Below are 22019 nucleotides of genomic sequence, written 5' to 3' on the forward strand. Positions count from 1 at the left end.
AAATTAGATTATGATTAAAAACTAACACGTAAACTACGTGTTACTTTTACGGACTGTCCAAAAATAATCTTGAAGAAACAAAAAAAAAGAAAGCATATTTAACGTCAACATGATTAAACAAATTTTGTAAATCAATTTCAAATTCAAACTTTTTTATAAAGTAATCATAAGTGAAAGAATTTGGACAAGAATCATAATACTACCAAAAAAATGCGGAAATTGTTGTATTCAGTCTACCCTCGATCACTCGGAATCGTCGTATAAATACAAAGGTAATGATCTATTTTTTTCTACTGGCCAGAACCATACACAGGGTTGTTGACGTAGCTGCTAACTAAAAAATTGGATCTTACCCTGACATATATACAGAAAAAATTGAAAACATGAGGAAGTCTTTTGTTGTTAGGGTTTAAACCTATTGATATATGTACTTAAAGGCGGTAAGTTAACTTCGGTTGATATAATCATGTTTTACAGTTGCAGAGCAGACTGCATATATGCGGTGATGACTCTCCGCACGCCGCGGCGCCGCATCTCGCCCCGCACCAAGCGCCGCTATCGAGCCATCAAGGACTTCCTAAGGCGAGCTCTCGGTTAGTACCTGTTCATAGCTCTTAATTACTAAAAACCCTAGCATGAAAAATAATAGTTAGGCTGTAAAATGAAAAAAAAAATACTCTGCCAATTGTTTAGATTAGCTTATTTATTTTGTGACAATTTTGAGTATTAATGTAACGTATAATTATTTCAGGCACCGCATCACAAGAAGCAAAAACTAACTCAAATGTAACAATAAATGCGTCGAATTTGAAACAGAAGATTTCATTTGAGCAGCAAGTGGCACAAGTGAAGGGGCGCAGCAGTCGACTGCACCCTACCACACCCACACCTGCGCCCGCGCCCTCCCCCCCGCACGCTGCAGACGACGGTGCCCAGTGTCGACATCTATTGTGTACCAACCAAAATGAACAAATTAAAACAAGTCTAGAAAAATTCAAAATCAACCCCAATGAAACAAAAGTATTGTATAAGACTTCAGAAAATCAGTATAAAAATTTTATAGAAAGTGACGTTACAAGTAAGGTATCTGATACGTTCAACTTAGATGTCAAATTACAAAAAGAGATAAACAAAATAGCGTCTAAAGCCGAGGGAATAGCTGCTAAAAATAAACATGTAGCAAAAAGACATGATAACAAATTGGATGCCATAAACAAAATTGATTCAAATTTAGTTAACCGGAAAAAACCGTTAAGTTATTCTTCTGCAAGCCACCGGTCATCGGTTGATCTCGTGAAAGCTGACGATGCGAGGTGTCATGAAAAACGGCGGGCTAGATTGAATTATACCAATCCAATTATACTAAAAGATTCACACAAATACAAGGAAGATGACCGTAAAAATAATATTGAGTATCTAGTTAGAAAATATGAGGAGAGAATGAAAAGGAAAAAATATAAACAACCCAAAAAGGAGATCGATAAAGATTTCATAGAAGATATAATAAGACGGCAGTATAAGCCAGTCAACATGTTCAGCAAGAGGGAATCGGGCTGGAGCCAGCTGTCAGCACCACTGTGCCGCGATCAAGAGTTCTCTGTCGACGACGACATACAGGAGGGCAGCGAGCTGTGCTCCTGTTGCTACGACAAGCCCGGCTTTCGCAACGGAATGAGATATGCTCCAAGTTACAGCGACGTTAGAAGTATTTGCGACACCAGGCTGTACAGCTCAAAGCGGTGTCCGCGAAACAGACAGAGTAGAAAACATCAAGAATATTACAACGATTCTCTGTATGATCTGATACCAGTAAAGGAAAAATCTAGTCCGAAATCGAGGAAAAAATTCGCCGAATACAATATGATTCCATACGAACACTACAAGGAGGTGCCACCGTCGCCGACTTCGCAGCGGCCACGCCTCAACCTCACCGCGCAGCGCCACGATCGCTGCGACGACTGCGGCCCCCGCGCCACGCGTCCGCACACTAGGAGCTCAGTACACAAAGCCAAAGTACAAACTGTCGATAAAAATATACAAAATGACGATTTAATCAATTTCATTCATTCAAGAAACGAAAAAGATATGTCGCTACCTTCTACGAAACCGGGGACACGAAGTCTTGAATCCGATGATGAATCTTCTTCTGTGCCGCTTCATTCGGTCGACCATAATCGACCCAATGTGTCCCTTCACAATTTATCTATCAACAAAACACAAGAAGCCGGCGTCGCAGTAGATAACACGGATAAGGCTCTTTACGAAATCAAAGACATACTACAAAATTTTCTCGAGGAAATGAAAAAGGAAACGATGCACAGCGATAAATCAGAAACATCTGAAAAATCTTTATCGAAACCTAAACACGAGGAAGAAAAAACCAACGTGTCAATGTTGCCGAATCCTTCACAAATGTCTAATAATACTGCTAATCAACCGAAACCTTACATACCCGCGTTTCCGAATTCTTGTTGCTATCCAATAGTGCCGATTTGCCCCATCGGCTGCGTGCAAAATGGCTTCGTGATACCGGCTCAAAGCCACACGTGCTCAGTGTGCACCAACCACCTCAAGGAGTCCTCGGCATTCAGTAAGGACGCCACCTTCAGTGGTGACACTCGTGATACACAAGACAAAGCTCCTCGCGATGAGACCCAACAGCTTATTAAAGAAATATATAACTTTGTGAAACAAGCCCCCCAGCCGAAAACTAATGCAGAATGTCGTGACGTCAGCACCGACAACACGAACGCAGCGGAAAAGACTCCCCGCCTAAGTAAATTACTAACATCAAGAAGTGCAGGCAACAGTTCCAATCCATCCGCTCATGATGCTAAAGTCGGAACATCTCAGATGAAATGCTATTCTAAAAGTTGCGAAGCCTTCGGGTCCAAGGACACCGAGGACAGTGTGTACAGCAACGCTAGCTATTCTGATACCATCTTAGAGAAGCTCAGCCTTGAGGCGGCCGCCACACAACCGGACTCCGACTTTGATTTTAGCAGCATTCTTAATCTGGAAGTCAAGGTAAATAATTATTGATAATTATGAAAAATCAATAAAAACAGGTAATTGAGATTACTTAAATTACTTATTAAAATTTTTTTTACAGCCTAGGAAAAAAAAGTTCGCAAAAGTATTACAATCGTTCGGGAATTTACTAAAAAAGAGAAAAAAGGAAGTTATACAAGAATTAAGTGAAAGCGAAAGTGCGGTGGAATTGGACTTGAATTCGAAGTCACCTTATAGACAACATGTGACCAATTATATGATGCACAGAGAGGAGTATTATCGTCCGCCTCCTATTCCCGCCAATTATCACTATCACACTTCACCCGAGCATTCTTACCGAGCGCCTGTAGGTATGGAGTCCAGACTCACATATCTGACCTCACCTTATGTATCAGCAGCTCAAGAACAGGAGATGCAACATGGCTCATACCCCATGACATCCTCGTATTCTACTTCAATGGAACATCGATTTAATCAAGTGCCTTCTCAAGTAACCCCTCAAGTTCCGCTATGTCTAAAAGAAATAGAAGTCAAAAGTATCGGCACGCAAAGCGAAAAAAAATCAATTTTGAAACTCTTAAAAAGCAGACTCGCTATGCCAAAGCACATAGCTGAACATGATCCGATAGAGGAGGCACATAAGAACGTAAGCGGAATTACCAAGAAGCCCCGCCTTATTAATTGGAAAAACTTAAATGAAAAGCCCCTACCGAGAACCGCAAATGTGGGAATGTCTATGAAACATACTCGGGATCAGTTGAGACAAACTGACATGACTATCAGAAATACGTTGATAAGAAGATTTTTCTATAAACGCAATCCGTTTTCCCCTCAAAATCCGCTTCTACAGACCTTATTGGGCAAAGATAAACCGATGGAGGAACCGCGGAATCTTCTTCGAACGAAAATGTTACTTTAGTTTTAATTTGTAGGTAGGTCTTTGTTTAGTGGAATGTTAAATTTTGGTCCACTGTTTGTGAGATGTATACGAGTGGTATAAGATTTGTTTGTAATAAACTTTAGTATATTGTTGGAAAATTGCTGTTTATATTTTTACTACGCAAAAATCAAACCTAGCATGAGGGCGTTCAAATCGTCTTATTTTTTCCACATATTTTTTGTAACCATAGAGTAAGAATAGAGTACAACTCTTAATAGCCGTTGACAGCACTGTAATAACACAAACGTCATACGTTGGTGATTCCAAGAATTAAGAATGAAACGGATTGTAAATATAACAAAAATATTGTTAAAATAGCCGCAAAACGTTTTTAATATGGCTCAAGACACAAATCTATATGATGTTCCTCTTTCATGGCTTACAAACGAATCTCGAAATTTGTTATCAAACTTATTAAACTCAACAAAAGTGCTGCCTAGCGATGGACCAGAGAAGTTACCAAGGTATTTATAAAATAGATTCCTATCACTGTCGTAATTGATATTTTGGATGATTTTTAAGTTTATTATGTTTATTAGTTTTGTAATTAAATTTACTGCCACTTCGTAACTTGTTTTTGTTATACATAGTTGAATGTATGTTGTATACAATGCTTGTGTCTGTCACATTTTATGAAACCACTTTCCTTATGTCGTTTATATAATCTAGATGTGCTTCTAAAATCTTAATAGTAAATGTAATAATAAATGTAAATCACATATTGCTATAGGTAGAGGGTGGGGATATAACTTGTGTGACACAGCTTGTTTTTTTATTTATTTTTGAAGTTAGGTTGTTAATACATTATGCCAAGTCTGAATAAGGTACATTTAGTACACATTAATTAAGCTTAAAGATTGTGATTATGGAATTGACTTATTGTTTATTCATATATGTAAATAAATTTTAAAAAAGTATCATAATTTCACAGATATTGGCGGGGTCTGGCATCATTGGCCAACATTTCAGCGGAAGTTGCAGCAAATGTAGAGTTGCAGACAGACAGAACTGCCAAAGTCATAGACATATGGATGAATGATAATAATAAAACTGCTTATGTTGGTTTTCTCCTTGAGTACCTGCAACGTCTTGACAGATATGATGTATACGATGATTGTATTGAATTACACAGACAAGGAAGACTTATAGGTAAATTAATAAACCTCACAAATTTAACATAAATCATATTGCAAAACCTTTTTCTGCTTTGAAATCGTGGTTCTGATTGATATATACAATCAACTATGCTTAACTTTATAATTGTTTTTTCCTTGCATTACAGCAAGACCATATGACAATGGTCCAAGGCTGTCAATGGAGGTACCAGATGAAGACAGTCTTATTACCTATGAAGACAGGATGTTAGGAGAGCCACAATACTATCATGCATATGTTGTGTATGCACAGGAGGACAAGGATTTTGTTGATTATCTACTGGTTCGAATGAGAGCAGAAGGTTTTCGGGTAATTAATATTACTATTGAAATATTAGGATTAAAAAAAAAATCTCATTTGTTTGTTTTGCAATCACATAAGATAATGTTGTATCCCAGCTATGCACAGAAGAGGATCTATTACCGGGTCATTCGACGCAGTACGCGCCTGTGTCGCGGCTGATATCGGAGCGCTGCCAGCGGATCATCCTCGTTTACTCCCCGGACTTTCTCAAGTGTCCCGCAAACAGCTTTTATACTAACTATGCACAGGCTGTTGCTATTGGTAAGGATTTTGTCATACAGAACACAGTAATACAATAAAAAATTACGTGAATTTTTGATTATTCAGGTTTTGCATTTGACAAGAGAACATTATTATAGAACCCAGGTAAAGTGCAATTCATCTGCAATTTCTGAGTGTCTATGGGCAGAGGTCGTTTTGCGATTTAGCCAAATTCCCGTAGCCTCTTGCTCGTTTGTCACATAACCTTATACTACACAAAAAATAATTTGAATTTTGAATAATTGTTGACCTCTGGTATAAATAATTCATCTTCCGCCACTAGGCTGCTACCACTCATGCAAGCAACTATATTTGTACCAAGTACAATAAATATTGTATCTTGTAGAACGAAAACAGCTAAAGATAATCCCGCTGATGTACCGTCAGTGCCAGCTGCCGATACAGCTCACCTACTACCACAAGCTTCACTACCCGCAGCAGCACCAAAAGTCGCCCTACGATTTCTGGCAGCGTCTCAGCGACACGCTCAGGATAACAAACTTACCGAGGTATGGACAATATTTTTACTTAAAACTTTTATGTTAAAAAAACAAAGTTTTCACATCATACATACTAATAATATGACTGTGAAAGTTTGGATGGACGGATGAAGGGATCTTGATAAAATTTGGCACAAATGTAGAACATATATAGCATTTCTATTTAATACTAAACAGACAGAGTCACGGTTTTTAGCTAGTCTGTCATAAATACAAGAAAGCATCACTCTGTTTCATTCTGTTAATTGTAGGCATTATTGTTGCCTTTTTACTGAATTTGTTATGTTCTTTTTAGATTAAACAGTTCTGGATCAAATCATTCTGCATTGGCCATTAGAGAGGTGACAACAAGCAACAATACATTCGAATCGAGAAACATAGCCAACGGCTTCACAACAAATAAAACAGCCTTCTTACAGCTACCGAGCATTCCGACAATAAAATCTATCTCAATGTCTGGTTTGGACAGTTGCGACAAGATCACATTGGATGACAATAAATCTCTGAGCAATGTCAGCCAGTTGAGCGAAGGTAAACAGAAGAAACCTAACAAAATAAAGAATTTTATAAACAGTTTGAAAAGGAAACCAAAAAAAGCTTTAGCGGTTATGGACAGCTAAAAATTCAGACAACGAATTAGAACAAAACACACTGAAAATTACAAGGTATTGGTGTAGATTCTTTTTTAAAAGATTCTAATTTGCCTAATTTCCCTAGTATTGTCTTTTTAATGCTAGTTTCATACTAGGGTAGTAGTGTATTGTATTGCCCTTGTGGATTTTTGCTGAAGTTTTTATACATTCTTGTGGTAAGAGATATGTAGTAATAGTGCTTTTTATGCAATTTTTTTATATATGACCAATGAAAAAATATAGCATGTAAGAAGTTTTGAATCGACTGCAATTTAAATATGAAAAAATCCAGATTAATACTTGAGAAGTTATGAGGTTGTGAAATTTAAAAAAATATGCTTTTAGAAAAAAAAAATGATTATAAACAATCTATTAACCCATAACATTCTCTTTTATGAAAAAAATGACAATTTTTTGACGATTTACTGACTGTGCGTGCGCACTCAGTGTTGGTGCTGCCATTAAGTCAAATAAGTCAAATAAACGAAAAAAAATATATATTAAATAACATAACATTAAAGATAGGTTTTCTTCCGATAATTCCATTGTTATGTTTGATAATAATAATATAGTTGCCCAACTTTTTTAATTAGACTTGCTGTACTGAAGGTAGAAATTGTATGATAGGGCAACACTTAAAATACTCAAGTTTTCTTTTTCTATTTTATCCAATAGCCAAAAAATTCAAGAAAAGAAAAATTTTCACAAGATTTGATGTATTTTAATTAGTTGCAAAGATGATTCGTCGATCGATTTTAATTATAAGTCGTAGATGTTAAAATGTTATTTTTTTGAAACACATTTTTCACAGGGTGTGCAAACGATAAATATATTTTTGAGATTTTTATACTTATACTGGCGTGCCTGAGATAGGCAGAATTTATGTAAATATGTACTTCATTGTAGTGTAATGTATACAATTGTTTTAAAATCATATAATACTGTTATTGTCGCCAGTTTTTGGCAGCCATTTTCTGATTTTAATTTGGTGCTTCCACAGTATATTGTAAAATACAAATGTTACAAAATATATGCTATTTGTTTAATGTAAGATCCTTTAATAAGCGTTATTTCCCGTTATATTGATCCAGTTTATAATTAGTTATATATTTTGAATATACATTTTTAAAAAGTTCCTAGTCTTTTATTTGACTCCTATCTTCCGATCCCTGAACACAGGAAGCTATCGAAGAACATTTTGCAAATATTTCGGTAGAAATAGGTAACAAATCATTAGCTAAATGCAATTAAATTTCAGTTTTAATGACTTACCTACACAATATTCAGAATTGGTCCTCATCGAAGCCATCAATGTATTGAAGAAGAGGAAATTGTATGTATTTAAAAAAATGTATTGAAGAACTAACGATAATTTTTATAATAAGTTTTTATTGTAAGATTCTGACCGACGACATTACTGCAGAAGCGGTAAAATGAAAAAAAGTAACGTCAATGTCAAATCTGTCTTGTTATGACAGCATGTCAATATAAAATATAACCTAAAACATTTTTAAACAACAAAAATTTACAAAGCAAACAGTAAAATATTACATTCACCATTATTTTCTGTTAAAAGCGTTTAATATGAAAGTTAACATCGAAGAGATTTACACGTCAGTTGCTTGTAATCGTATTCCAGAAATAGTTGACTGGAATAATGGCGGTATTGTTTGTTTCGGAGCTACTAATGCTGTTGTTATTTACGATACGGTATGTTTCTACTCCTATTATTTTATTGCTGCAATTACTGCCCGAGGAGTTGTCGCTTTGATATGAATTTGATAAAAATGGAATAAACAATAGGGTTTAATATCTCGCATATAAATAAAAGTAAACCCCTTGGACGAATGTAATTCCTGTTGGAAGAATTTTTACCTTCCTTATGTTATATTAATAAGTCTATAAGTTTTGGGGTCCTATGTATTGATTGTGTATATCTTGTCCTTAAATGTTTACCTTTTTTACAGGAAGAAAAAGGAAAAAACCCCCTAAAAGTGTTCAGTCACCACAAATCTAAAGTTAACTCAGTAAAATGGATTTGCAAACAAAATGGTGGTTGTACTGAGTTTGTGTCTTGCTCTGCGGATAAAACTGCTGCTATATGGAGTCTGGTGGATGGAGTATGGAAGGTTACAAGTTCTCTAATTGGTCACACAGATGGTGTTACTTGTATTCACAGTATTTATACCAATGGAGAAGATTTGGTTGTGTACACTGGGTCTATAGACTCCACAGTTAAAGTTTGGGAACGGACCAATGGTAACTTCATTATGATGGACAAAAATGATTTATCATTTTTAGGTATTTTATGTTTATATTGCTTTTTATGCTTTAATTAATGAAATGTTTCAAAGTAATGTAGAACAGACTATTTGTAAAAAATGTTGTAATTGTTTGCAATTTTATTTTGTGTTCACATGCCTTATGTATAAACTAATTTTTCTACAGTACAATGTAAATGTGTATTTTAAGTACATAAATGGACTTGTCCATTAATTATTTCCTGTATAAATACATTTTAGGTGTGGTATCTCTTAAACAAACAATAAATCTAAATTCTGGGCTATGTCTGACGCTGCATGCACACAAGTTGCCAGCAGTCAATCAGCCAGTTCTGTTCTGTGCGCTGGATGACCATAAGATACACCTGTTTGCTGGTGAGGAGTATCACAGAGTGCATGTACTGGTAGGACATGAGGACTGGGTACGGGGACTTGATGTTTTAGATGTTGGTAAGTAATAAATTATAAGTTATACCATGAATTAAAAAAAATACCAGTGTGATCTGAGTTAAAAAAAATACTTTTTTATTGAGTAAATTGGAATTACCTGAATATGTTTAAAAGTGATTTGTTTTTTGTTTCTGTTATCAACTTCTGAAACTCTACATTACCAAATTATTATCTCAGTTTAAAATCTTGTTTCCAGATGAAAGTTCAGTGTTGCTAGCATCAGCATCACAAGACACGTACATCCGTTTGTGGAGGATATTTCTACATACAGAAGTAGAGACCACAACTGAGATACGAGTAGAACAGAAACTCTTCAATGCTTATGAAAAAGATTGGTCAGTGAAGCTGGAAGCAGTTCTAGCTGGACATGAAGGCTGGGTGTACGGAGTGCAATGGCATCCAATGAAGTATGATCCAAGTAAGTAATTTTATTTGACAAGATAAGAAGTACTGTGATTATACTGTTCTGTTTTCACTAAGGGACTATCCAAACTAGTTCGGTCAGAGTGCAGAGTTTTCATCCCAAATAAAAATGAACTTTATAAAATTGTAAGAAGGTTTAATTTTACTTAGGGCCTGTCCCACCGGTGGTAGATAGAGGCCCTGATAGTGTAAATATGACGTCACGTCAGATAAAATACAAAATTTCTGTCCCACCAATTTTAAATAGCAGATAACGCTGTGACGTTTTAAATGTCAATGTCATTTTTTTACAAGCCCCATACAAAACTTTTCGATTCTGTGCCACGGGTGGCTGATAAAGAGTTCTGGATAATGTCGAAATGACATGAATGTCACAATGACGTCAGATATGGTGCAAAATCCAGTCCCACATGTTTCGGATAGGTAAAATAGCAAATTTACGAGCTCCTAATTTGACTGCCAGATCGAGTGACCATTATCTTTTTATCAACTGGATGAGAAAACTTTCTTTGGTCTTATTTTGAGTTAATATCAATGTTTTGACTGAAAATAGATCTTGTTGAGTTTTGAGAAGATGAATTTACGATTGTCTTGTAATATAACATGAATATACCGTCCCCACAATCACTCAGTAGTGAGAAATTGAGACGATAATCTAGCATGGCAATGGGCCATGTTTCGAGTTACAAACTCTGTACTTTTTGTGTTTTTGAGTTTACTCATGGCAGTGAAGTTTGCATCTTACGAAGTAGTCTTACATGGAACCGTATGGTTACATTATAACAGTAATCCGTTGTCAAAATGACGCAACGCAATTCATTCAACGTAATATTTTGTTGTTAAAATATTTTTTTCTTATTGTATTTGTTAATTTTTACTATTAGCTGTGTTATTATCCTTTGTTAATTTAAAAGCTTGTTATTCATTCAATTACGTAAAAATAAACATTTAAGTAAAACTAAACTAAGATGTCACGTAATTTAGGGCGTGGTCTCTTATACGAACCTGCATAAATAGGAACTTATAAGCATTCGTTGCGACGTTGCCGTTATTGTACTGTTGTAAATTATCAGTGTTATTAATAATGACAGATGTCAGTGGTGGGACAGAAAAATCATTTTATACATTCTGCTATATTACATCTTCATTGATGTCAGATAATTTACGTAAAAGTGATTAGACTATTGCAATACTATCCATTGATTTGTTCCGCATAAATTTAGTGATAAATAACAATATACCGTTGTCATGGAAACGAAATTCCGATTCGCAATTCATTCCACTTATTTCATTTTATATATTTTATTAAAACCAAATATTAAAATAAATAAGTGATTTTTTTTAATATTTAGCATATATTGTATACAATCTTTTTAAATAAATTTTTAGCAGAAAGTAGGAAAGATTTATCTTAACATGAAAAATAAAGTTTTTTACAAAACTGCCCGAATATGATCTTTTAAGCGTCCTTGCGACGTTGCCGCGTTTATTAACTACCAGGTTCTTACTTATCGGTATCTTGAATTGTGAAACAAAAAAATCCTATATTTCCGTCACGTATTTTATCTGTTTGATTATTATCAGGCAATTTACGAGAATTTGGTAGTACTGCCCCTTAGCATTGTTTATTGGGTAAGCATGAAAAACATGAAAAGTAAAATTAAACTTTATTTCAATCACGTAAGGTTTAATTTTATTTGCGATAAAATTCTGCACTGCACTCCGATCTTTTTAAATGGACTCTAACACTGTTAAAATATTTTAATTTCAGATACCAAAAGAAATGTGCCAGTGTATCGTTTATTATCATCATCTCTTGACAAAACCCTGATAATTTGGGAGCCGGAATCATCAGAGTTGGGGGAAGGGGCGTGGGTGGAGCGCGTACGCGTGGGCGAGGTGGGGGGCAATGGCTTGGGCTTCTATGGCAGTTGCTTCGGACCCAATGGAAAATCTTTCCTCGGACATGGCTATAATGGATCTTTTCACATCTGGAAATTGAATGAGGTATAGTTTGTATTGACTATTTTTTGTTTTAATTGTCGAAGTAGGTAAACAAATGTACATTTATTTTAGACATCTAGAAAAAGCTCCTAACTAGAATATATCTCTAATACTGGGTAATTGCCATTTGGGAATCATTGTTGAATTTTTAAAACTAAATCTACTAGTGGACTGCATTAACAATACCCCTCTCCGGCCAATTCAGTTCCCGAAACGGGCATGAGGACTTAGCCATGCATGGGTCTTACTGTCCGCGATAATCATTAGGTCTTTTTAATGTGATAAAAGTGCTTAGCGAATATGTGTATGTCTTTGAATGTGTGCGTGATGTGACGGTGGACGGAGTAGGAGTCTGGTGAGTGGGAGCCTTGCGCGGTGTGCGGCGGCCACTTCGGGGCGGTAGAGGACGCGCGCTGGGAGCCCCGCCACGGCCGGTACCTTCTCAGCGTCAGCGCGGACCAGACCACCAGGCTACATGCACCATGGACCAGACCTGATGGTAAACGAACCTCGTCTTTTATAGCTGACCTTACATGTTTTATAACTCGTTGAGTACAATCAGGAAGTCTGGCTGTGTGGTACTTTAGTGCAGTCGTTATAAATGTTTGAGATGAACGAAGATTTTAAATATGACTACGAAAGAAGGTCGGTCAGTAGTACACGGGTAATTGGTTTTTACTATTATCTTGTCGATTGCTTTCATGTATAGAGTGAGTTCGCAGCGCACTGTAGATGTTCTTTGACCCACGTTGAGGACATAGGAAAATAACTAGTTAAACTCGATTGCACAAGTCACTAAGCTAATTGATTATTCTAAAGAGACGAAGTTTGTTTCGTAATGAAGAAGGGTATTTTTCTGTAAGTGGTACACCGCGTATTTCCGCGACTGTACTGCGGCATGTCGGCATTGTGCGGTGGCAGGGAGCGTGCGGTGGCACGAGACGGCGCGGCCGCAGGTGCACGGCTACGACATGGCGGCGCTGGCGCCGCTCTCCGCCACAGCCTTCGCCTCCGCCGCAGAGGAGAAGGTCATCCGAGTGTTCCAGGCACCTCACAACTTCCTGCAAAACTTTCATAATATTGTCGGTGAAAAGTTGGTGGAGGAGGAAATTGGTGGTGAGTTGGTTTTACTTTTTAGTACACTTATTAACCGATATGTAAAGAGATTTTAATGTAGCATAGTAATCTTTTCCTTAGTCTCACTAATATAATTAATACGAAAGTTTCATTGTATGGATGGATATTAGTTATTACGACTAAGTATATCCAAAACGGATCTCGCTGAAATTTAGCAGAAATGTAAGACATGAATTGAAACATGCATCGGTGATTGTTTTAAAAAATCTCAATTTTTTACAAAGGTCCTGAGGGAGCTTCAGTTCCTTCCTTGGGCCTGTCCAACAAGGCGGTGTTTAACGGAGAGCTGGGAGACACTGGGAACAAAGAAGATAACGACGGCTACTTTGTTCCTGTCCAATTAAACGGTAAGTTGTGTTACATTAAATATATGAATTACTGACTTGTTACTGAATCTATACTTTTACTTCAGAATTTTTAGAGTCCCTGAAAGAAAGCTTTTGTAGATTAGCTACACCCAGACTGGTTGAATTGTCCCAGTGTGTGTGGTGATGTATGAGACAACTCTAACGTCCTGTTCAAACAGTCATAACTTAATCAAGAGGTTGTAAGATTTATTTAGTAATTTTAGTAGTAATGTTCATGCGCCGATCCCACGTAAATGTGATAAGGCCAGGAAGATAAGTAAATGTACAGTCAGGGGTAGTGCTGGGGTGGCGAACATTTATGCGTCAATCTTTGAAAGAAATGTTTAATTCGATCTTAGACGTGCCATCGAATAATTTTGCGATTGTTTGGACAAGTCCATGGTGCACCTATATGTCGTGTGCCAGTGGTTCGCCACCCCTGGAGTAGTGTAACGTGTGTGGCAGCGCCCCCCAGCGAGGAGGTGCTGATGCAAAACACACTGTGGCCGGAGCAGCGCAAGCTGTACGGGCACGGCCACGAGGTGTACGCGCTGGCCGCAGCCCCCGCAACCCCCGGCGCCCCCACCGCGACACTCCTCGCCTCCGCCGCGCGCGCCAACACACAAGAACACGCCGCTGTCATTATATGGTAAGGACATGTTTAATACCACTGGAATATTATAAACAAAACTAATTTAGCTTCACCTTTTTAAATATCTTTGCGATCAGAGATGAATTGGACACATCCCTTACATATAGATTTATTGACATTTATTCATTTATTTGTTTTCAACATGTTTGAAAATAACTATAAGTAAGGATGGAAAGAGAAAATAGATTTCATAGAAGTGATGTTAAGGTCTTATTTAAACTCACTATACGTTAAAATAACACGATTTTAAACTCATTGTAGTTGTCTATGGTCAGTGTTCACTAAGCTGTTTTATGTATCATACTTTTTTAATTTTCAATTTATTTTCCTTAATTCTAGGGAAACGACAAACTGGCAACAAATACAGAAGCTAGTATCTCATACGTTGACAGTAACCCAGCTTGCGTTCTCACCGGACAGCAAGCAGCTACTGTCAGTGTCCCGCGACCGAAAGTGGACCTTATATCAACGGGAGCAAGGCACAGATACGTTTGTGATGTCGGCGTGCACAGACAAGAGTAATGGAGTTCATACGAGGATCATCTGGTGTTGTGCCTGGGCTATGGATGGGGAGGTATTCGCTACAGGGTCTAGAGATGGCAAGGTAAATAAGTAAACGATTAAAAGTACTAAAATCTTAACCTAGTCTAAACAACTAAACGAATTTCGATGATTTTTTTAAAAAATTTGCTTTTAATTCCACGCAGACGGAGTTACAGGTGAAATCCAGTAAACATGATTATAAATCAACATAAAAAAAAAGAAAATTTGCTTTATTCTTTCAGGTTTGTGTGTGGCATAAAACGGACCAATTAAGTGCAACATCATTGAGGTACCATAGCCTTTGTGGGAAGCCACTGGAACTAGTTAACACGTCTGTGACAGCGATCGACTTTGCACCATTCACAGTCGACGATAAACGGATACTTGCTACAGGTTTTGAATCTGGTGTAATCAGGATATACAGCTTTTGTATCGATGGATGGTGTTTGTTAAAAGAATTGGATAATAGGTATAACAGTGATAAAAGTATAAATTATTATAAAGCTTTCTTGATGTCGATTTTCATAAAAATTGTTTTTTTTTTCAGTGCTGCTCATCATTTAACTGTTAAAAGGCTAATGTTCAATCCTAAAATAAAGGAAAGTGAATCCAACAAAAGGGCACTACTGGCGAGCTGCGGAAGTGACAACTTTGTAAGGATACACAATGTTATTGTATCTGTTTAGAAATAAATATAATTTTTGTTAATATGTTTTTATTTTTTCCCTGTAAAATTTAATAAAAAAGCATAAAATCCGAGTGCAGTTAAGTAGCAAGTTTTTTTCTAATTTTAGCTGAAATAGTATGTACGCTTGCGTATAAGTTTCTTCCATTCAATAGAAGAAAAACAGGGACTTTATGAAAAAATACTGTTGTTTCTTTATATTGTCTTGTAATCAATTTTTTTTAGTTTAAACAAACACCACAAGACATTTCGGTAGTCTACTCCTGAGTGATAAAAAATATATGCTCTCTGTGGTCGAATAAAATTGCGGGAATTTTGACAAGTGACAGTTTTAAATAATTTCTATTTATATTGAAATAAACGGGCCTGAATGAAAGGTTTAGGTAAGGATCAAACACGCGATAAAAATGCCTGAAGTAATGATATCTGGCATACCAGTCAGTTTTCCTTTCGAGCCGTATGAAGTGCAAAGAGCGTATATGGAAAAAGTGATTGAAAGTTTACAAAACAATACCAATGCTTTGCTGGAGTCACCGACTGGAACAGGAAAGACCCTAAGCTTGCTGTGTTCTTCACTAGCCTGGTTGTTAGTGAAGAAGGCTCAGCTCCAAATGAATGCACAAGTAGGTAATTTCTCGGAGCACAGCGGAGGCGGTTTTAGTAGCAATTTAAAGGAAAGTTTAAAAGCAAGTGGCAAATCTAAAGATAACACATCATGGGGTATGCCAAAAATTATTTATTCATCCCGAACACATTCACAGTTAACACAGGCGATGCAGGAATTAAAACGATCAAGTTACCGACATGTAAAAGCGGCTGTGTTAGGGTCGAGAGATCAAATGTGTATTCATCCAGAAGTTTCTAAAGAGACTAACAATATGAATAAAGTGCACATGTGTCAACTTAGAGTTAAAGCTAGGACTTGTTTCTTCTATAACAATGTTGAGTCAAAGAAGGAAGATAGGTCAGTTAAAGGAGATGATATATTAGACATTGAAGATTTAGTCGGTGTAGGTAAAAAGTTAAAATGCTGTCCGTATTATTTATCCAAAGAACTTAAACAAGATGCTGATATAATATTTATGCCTTACAATTATATACTGGATCCAAAATCAAGAAAAGCAAATGGAGTGGAACTTCTAAATAATATTGTGATATTGGATGAAGCTCATAATGTTGAAAAAATGTGTGAAGAGTCTGCATCACTACAGATCCGCACAACCGATGTGGCTTTGTGTATTGATGAAGTAACACATGTTATGAAAAGTTTTGTTGAGAGCAATGAAGAAATGGATGCAACTATTGACAATACTACACCTAAAGATTTTACTTGTGATGATCTGTGTATTTTGAAAGAAATGATGCTGGCATTAGAGAAAGCTATAGATGAAATTAGTGTAGGTAGCGAGGGAACTACCTACCCTGGTAGTTTTATATTTGAGCTTCTATCAAAGGCAGAGATCAAAGATCATAACCAAATGACAGTCATCACTTTAATAGAAAATCTTATTCAATATCTGTCCACAGCTAATGCATCACCATTCCAACGGAAAGGTGTGGGCTTACAGAAAATTGTAGATTTGTTAAATGTTGTCTTTAGTGGTACCACACACGCTTATAAGGAGCGTGTGAAACTATGTTACAAAGTGCATATAAGTGTAGAGGATAAAAAGAACAAAAAGTCTGATAGTTGGGGCACTTTAAAGACAACCAGTACTAAAACTAGTGAAAGAGTTCTCAGTTATTGGTGTTTCAGTCCCGGTTTTGGTATGAAACAATTATTGGAACAGAATGTTAAAAGCATTATTTTAACCAGTGGTACTCTTGCGCCTTTAAAACCCTTAATATCAGAATTAGGAATACCAATAGGTGTTTTATTAGAGAATCCACATATTGTGAAATCTAATCAGATATGCGTTAAGATCATTGGTCAAGGTCCAGATGGTACACAACTCAACTCAAACTATCAAAATAGGGATAATCCAAAATATATTTCATCTTTAGGTCGAACAATTTTAAGTTTCTGTAGAGTTGTACCTGATGGAGTTTTAGTTTTCTTTCCATCTTATCCGATTATGTCCAAATGTCAAGAGATGTGGCAAAATGATGGTATCTGGTCTGGCATCAATAATATTAAACCAATATTTGTTGAACCACAACGAAAAGACACATTTAATGCTATTATAAACGATTTCTATAGCAAAATAAGTGATCCTAGTACCAAAGGAGCTTGTTTTATGGCGGTATGCAGAGGTAAGGTATCAGAAGGTTTAGATTTTGCTGATATAAATGGAAGAGCTGTTATAATAACTGGACTCCCCTTTCCACCATTAAGGGACCCGAGAATTATACTCAAGAAGAAATACTTGGAAGAACTCAGAGTAAAAGACAAAGAATACTTATCAGGTGATGAATGGTATGCTTTAGAAGCAACAAGAGCTGTTAATCAAGCTATTGGTAGAGTCATCAGACACAAAAATGATTATGGAGCAATATTACTTTGTGATAGTAGATTTAACAGTCCAAAGTTAAAAAATCAGCTCTCCGCTTGGCTGAGGGATTACATAAATTTATCAAATAAATTTGGTGAAACTGTGAGTGAAGTTTGTAGATTTTTTAAGAATGCGGAAACTTCTTTGCCAGCTCCAAAATTAAAACCACTTCTACCTCATGAGAGCAATGTTAACTACAAAGAAAGTACTGCATCATCTAGTGCTTCATTTCCTTCGGCAAACACAAGAGTGATAAATAAAAACCCTCAAAACAAATCTGTAAATCAATATCCAAACTCTAATGAAGTGTATGCAGATTTTTCTATGGATTTTTATAAGAACGCTCAAGCATCAAATTATTTAAATGAATTTCGACCTAAAGAGACTAAAGACCTCTTCAGTGCATTAGATTGCAGTAATGATTCTATCAAAACAGAACCACAATCACTGGTTACAATACATAAAAGGACTGCTGAAGAAGTGAGTTTAAATTCTATTGCTAAAAAGAAAAAGTTAAAAATCAAAGCTTTTGGTTTTGAAGAGAACCTTACAAAGAGCAATGACAGTAGTAACATAGAAAGAGTTGCTCCCGAGTCTCTGATTGATTTTGTTAAAGAAATTAAAGTGCTATTAGATGGGGAGGAGTACAAGCAATTTCAAATATCAATATCAGCATACAAAAAAGAAGGAAATTATGGCATGTTATTGGAGACATTGATTGGTTTATTTGAAAATACAAAGTTATTTTACTTATTCAAGGGCATGAAGAGATTTCTAAAGGAGGAACATAAGCAGGAATTTCAGATATATTGTGATAATGTTAAATTAACCAGATGATTTATTATGTTCTTTTATTAAATTATTTGTAAAAAAAACTAGATGTAAAATCAACAAATTAAGCTAAATAAATCAATGACATAGGTATATAATTAAATAAAATGCTGTTTATAATGATTTCTTTATTATCTACATTTACTCTAAATTATTACATTTACTGTTCATTTTTAGGTCTTGCATTAATTTTATTGGCAATTTCAACTGAATTAATTCTCAGCATTGTTTGCTGAGCTCTTTGGAAGTTAATCCTCATGAATTGCTTCCTTCTCTTCTTCTTGAAATGTACTCGAGTGTGTGAGAGTCCTTTAGAGATAATAGTAGCGGTGACAGTTACTAGATCTGGCTGTACCAGGGGTCGTCCAATCAATGAGAAATCTTTTGTTGCTGCTAAAAGTACTTTTTCTAATTTTATCTGATCACCAATATTCGGTGGCCAGTATCCTTCGACTACAAGCAGATCGCCGTCACTCACCCGCCACTGTTTACCCAAGAGATGGATTATAGCAAAGTTACGAGAAGGTTTCTCTGCGATTATTCTGTTGCATGTATCTATAACTTCTTTCGGTGTATTAATAGATTGTTGCTGAGCAGGAACAACATTTGTAAGAAGTCTAGACAAAATACCTCCTGTAAAAGAAATACGATGTGGTATTCTAATGTGAATTATGGCAGAAAAAAATTATATATGTTGCTTACCATTACTCCCGCTGAAAACATTTGCAAGTCTTTGCAAGCCTGTTCTAATTAAGGACATTGTTAGGAAAAGTAGTCTTTAATTCTTTAATTGTTCTTGGAGATGAGTTCTTATTACATATCGGGTCTATTTATTTTGAGCAAAAACATAACCTCTCTACAGTTGACAGATGTGGACAATGACATAATGGCAGGTTGACAGAACTTTTCCGTTCCGTTATAGCTTTAACGTTTTAAGAAATATATTTTATAATTAAAGTAATTAACAGTTACATTTTAAGTTTGTTTTGTACGTCAGTATACTACACCTATTGTAATGGCAATAAATATCCTCGATTCGCTGCTGCACCGATTCATGTGTGAACTTATTTGAACATTTATGGGCTCATATTGTTCTCGTACTACCCGCGTATTATGATAAAACGCAGGGTGGTCTCATGGTGTTGTGCCGAAACCTACGTGTACGGCACCCATAGTTTTCGAGTTATTTTTTTAAATATATCTGTGGACAACGGAGTGGATGATATTGTGTAAACTGCGACTTCACGCTATGTTAAGTGGTGTACGGTGATGTGGTTGATGTCCTACACCTGAAATTAACTTAGTTTTAACTGTCTGACTACATATATAACGCTATAGATTAAAACTGGTGGCAGGATGGCAGAGCTGTATGTACAAAGTTGCTTTCGTCTACTTTCTTAACTAGTACTACTACTTGAAGTAGCTCTTTCTCGGATTGTTGAATTAAAAAAAATAAGTGTAGCTAGCCAAGTATATGTTATTATAGTAACTAGTAGGGTTCCGTCCACTAGGGTAACAAATAAACTACATTTCATCTTAACTTACCATGAAACGTAATTCTGTGTACACGGCGCAAGAATCGGGTAAACTATGCGCTGTTTATTTTTCATAAAAGAAATAACGTTTTGAATATATTGCAGTGACCGTAGTTCGCTACAGACAAGTACTTGGAGCAGCGCAGTGCGGTAAAAGCAGTGTTCGCATTGAAGCTAACATTAATTAACAAAGAGCCAACACTGCGTAAAAGTGCAGAGGCGGCTCAATGCGAGTGTGTGCATTAGTTAGCGCGGTACATTCAGCGACGTGATATGAAATTATTATTTGTCTGCTCCAGCTGTACTTTTATCTATCTCCCGCTGGTTGCCGAGGTTCTTTGTGCAAGTTTTAGCGGACTAAAGTTATAATATATTATGAGGTTGTGTTTGATCATTGAAACATTAAGTGGCCTTATTATCTTTGTGTTCCTTTAAATATACGGAACAAAGTGATTACAATTGTAAACTATGGTTTATTACAGAAATAACTTAAGAGACTTAACACACCTCAGACGTCAAGCAATATTCTGAATTCTGATGCAGATTTACTGAATTCCGTTATCTCTTGATATAGTCTGGTAGCAGATATTCTAAATTCATAGTATAGTTATATATGTATATCGGAGCTTTGTTTGTGTCAAAGTGGCACTGCATTACCGAGACGTCTCAGTTAACAAACGTCTGGGATTTAACCCTATTAAATATTATCAAAGGGATCGGAGCGAGGCGCCTATGCTGAGATCGTTAATTGGATGACCAATCTGAATACATTTGCCTGATAATTGATTCGGGGGGCGGAGTGCTGTGTCCACTTGCATTGTGTTTAGTTTCAGCTTTGATGATTTGCGGTCACACTTGTAATCATTACTATTATGTGTTAACAAGAACAGCGTTAACTACATAACGGACTTGTCAAGACCTAACATTCAGTATCGTTAAACTTCTATAATTTATTTTTAAAAATGTATACTTATCCATCATTCTCTTCCCGTCCTTATCCAATATGCTACGTTATTTTGTCTACCAGTAATTAAGAAGTGAGAGGTGACTGAGATGACGGATCATCGAAACCTTGTGCGGCCTTATGGGTAGGATAAGGTAGGAAGCATGACGATTTCTTTCTACCAGAAGTCAATAAGCAAGAAAGATAAATTTAAATTTGTCCGAGAAGAATTTCTCTTAAGCTTCTGGGTACGTAAATGATTGCTACGTGTTAGGAGTGATATAAAGTTTTCTCCGAATGAGAGCTTATAAAGACAAGGAGAAAGCTTATCTTCGCCTGAACTTTAGTGATGCTTCATGAATAAAGGTATACTCAGTTTTAAAAACAAAAGGATCTTATATATACAGTTGATGAAGAAATGACTATCTTTATTATTTTACTCGATTCAGAGAAATTACATAATTACAGCGAATATGTGGAAAATGCAAGAACATTTTCCATCCAACGTAATAACGAAGGTTCTTCTAGGTATCGGGGAATTTTCAATTAATTATCTTTTGTTATTTTTCGTTGTAGATCGCATTGCATTACGTGCTACGTAAATTTGTAGTAATTCATAGAACATAGCTACGTATTGTAGAATGATTACACGGAAAATATTAAAAAAAAAACAAACCAAGTAAATCTGTGTGTCGACTAAATATATTTTAAAGTTGAGAACAGAGCCGACGTCATAAAGTTGTTATATCAAAGTGAAATAAAATTGTGCAGCCGTCAAGGTAGCTTACCTGGGCTCCATCATCGAAATCCCGGTGCATCGCTTTCCCGGCCGCGTGCTGCGCGCTCGGCTGTGTCCGGCGCGAGTCGGGTGGAGGGCTGGCGGTGGACAGGG

At 36.3% G+C, this 22019-nt stretch overlaps 5 protein-coding genes across 5 annotated transcripts; 4 read left to right on the top strand and 1 right to left on the bottom strand.

Annotated features, from left to right (window-relative positions):
- Positions 1 to 105: 105 nt before the first annotated feature.
- Positions 106 to 4050, top strand: LOC106105129. Its single transcript, XM_013285363.1, has 4 exons — positions 106 to 272; positions 478 to 593; positions 752 to 3027; positions 3113 to 4050. The coding sequence occupies exons 2-4, from the start codon at positions 506 to 508 to the stop codon at positions 3929 to 3931; spliced, it is 3183 nt and encodes a 1060-aa protein (XP_013140817.1). The 5' UTR covers positions 106 to 272; positions 478 to 505; the 3' UTR covers positions 3932 to 4050.
- Positions 4051 to 4162: 112 nt separating this feature from the next.
- On the top strand, positions 4163 to 7446 carry LOC106105140 (myeloid differentiation primary response protein MyD88-A). The gene is made up of 6 exons (XM_013285372.1): positions 4163 to 4416; positions 4884 to 5101; positions 5235 to 5416; positions 5506 to 5671; positions 6018 to 6180; positions 6467 to 7446. Exons 1-6 carry the CDS (start codon positions 4289 to 4291, stop codon positions 6789 to 6791), a joined length of 1182 nt encoding a protein of 393 aa, XP_013140826.1. The 5' UTR covers positions 4163 to 4288; the 3' UTR covers positions 6792 to 7446.
- Positions 7447 to 8281: 835 nt separating this feature from the next.
- LOC106105157 (probable elongator complex protein 2) lies at positions 8282 to 15349 on the top strand. The gene is made up of 12 exons (XM_013285390.1): positions 8282 to 8513; positions 8771 to 9062; positions 9326 to 9535; positions 9732 to 9953; positions 11730 to 11965; positions 12311 to 12461; positions 12884 to 13078; positions 13324 to 13446; positions 13912 to 14095; positions 14438 to 14702; positions 14884 to 15110; positions 15189 to 15349. The coding sequence occupies exons 1-12, from the start codon at positions 8388 to 8390 to the stop codon at positions 15325 to 15327; spliced, it is 2370 nt and encodes a 789-aa protein (XP_013140844.1). The 5' UTR covers positions 8282 to 8387; the 3' UTR covers positions 15328 to 15349.
- A 309-nt stretch (positions 15350 to 15658) lies between these two features.
- On the top strand, positions 15659 to 18688 carry LOC106105430 (regulator of telomere elongation helicase 1 homolog). Its single transcript, XM_013285728.1, has one exon. The coding sequence runs from the start codon at positions 15734 to 15736 to the stop codon at positions 18653 to 18655; it is 2922 nt and encodes a 973-aa protein (XP_013141182.1). The 5' UTR covers positions 15659 to 15733; the 3' UTR covers positions 18656 to 18688.
- A 72-nt stretch (positions 18689 to 18760) lies between these two features.
- Positions 18761 to 19545, bottom strand: LOC106104058 (39S ribosomal protein L21, mitochondrial). The gene is made up of 2 exons (XM_013283999.1): positions 19352 to 19545; positions 18761 to 19282 (listed from the first exon to the last, which is right to left on the bottom strand). The coding sequence occupies exons 1-2, from the start codon at positions 19407 to 19409 to the stop codon at positions 18810 to 18812; spliced, it is 531 nt and encodes a 176-aa protein (XP_013139453.1). The 5' UTR covers positions 19410 to 19545; the 3' UTR covers positions 18761 to 18809.
- Positions 19546 to 22019: the final 2474 nt, after the last annotated feature.

This window comes from Papilio polytes, unplaced genomic scaffold (genome assembly GCF_000836215.1).
Source record: "Papilio polytes unplaced genomic scaffold, Ppol_1.0 DF824270.1, whole genome shotgun sequence".
Classification (NCBI taxonomy): domain Eukaryota; kingdom Metazoa; phylum Arthropoda; class Insecta; order Lepidoptera; family Papilionidae; genus Papilio; species Papilio polytes.

Bases quoted from the DNA above. Each gene is read 5' to 3' on its own strand.
- LOC106105129 (XM_013285363.1), top strand. From the start codon at position 506: ATGACTCTCCGCACGCCGCGGCGCCGCATCTCGCCCCGCACCAAGCGC. The intron at 594-751 runs GTTAGTACCTGT...TAATTATTTCAG, and splicing joins CTTCCTAAGGCGAGCTCTCG to GCACCGCATCACAAGAAGCA. The intron at 3,028-3,112 runs GTAAATAATTAT...TTTTTTTTACAG, and splicing joins TTCTTAATCTGGAAGTCAAG to CCTAGGAAAAAAAAGTTCGC.
- LOC106105140 (XM_013285372.1), top strand. From the start codon at position 4,289: ATGGCTCAAGACACAAATCTATATGATGTTCCTCTTTCATGGCTTACA. The intron at 5,417-5,505 runs GTAATTAATATT...GTTGTATCCCAG, and splicing joins TGAGAGCAGAAGGTTTTCGG to CTATGCACAGAAGAGGATCT. The intron at 6,181-6,466 runs GTATGGACAATA...TGTTCTTTTTAG, and splicing joins AGGATAACAAACTTACCGAG to ATTAAACAGTTCTGGATCAA.
- LOC106105430 (XM_013285728.1), top strand. From the start codon at position 15,734: ATGCCTGAAGTAATGATATCTGGCATACCAGTCAGTTTTCCTTTCGAG.
- LOC106105157 (XM_013285390.1), top strand. From the start codon at position 8,388: ATGAAAGTTAACATCGAAGAGATTTACACGTCAGTTGCTTGTAATCGT. The intron at 8,514-8,770 runs GTATGTTTCTAC...CCTTTTTTACAG, and splicing joins CTGTTGTTATTTACGATACG to GAAGAAAAAGGAAAAAACCC. The intron at 13,079-13,323 runs GTGAGTTGGTTT...TTTTTTACAAAG, and splicing joins GGTGGAGGAGGAAATTGGTG to GTCCTGAGGGAGCTTCAGTT.
- LOC106104058 (XM_013283999.1), bottom strand. From the start codon at position 19,409: ATGTCCTTAATTAGAACAGGCTTGCAAAGACTTGCAAATGTTTTCAGC. The intron at 19,283-19,351 runs GTAAGCAACATA...TTTCTTTTACAG, and splicing joins TGTTTTCAGCGGGAGTAATG to GAGGTATTTTGTCTAGACTT.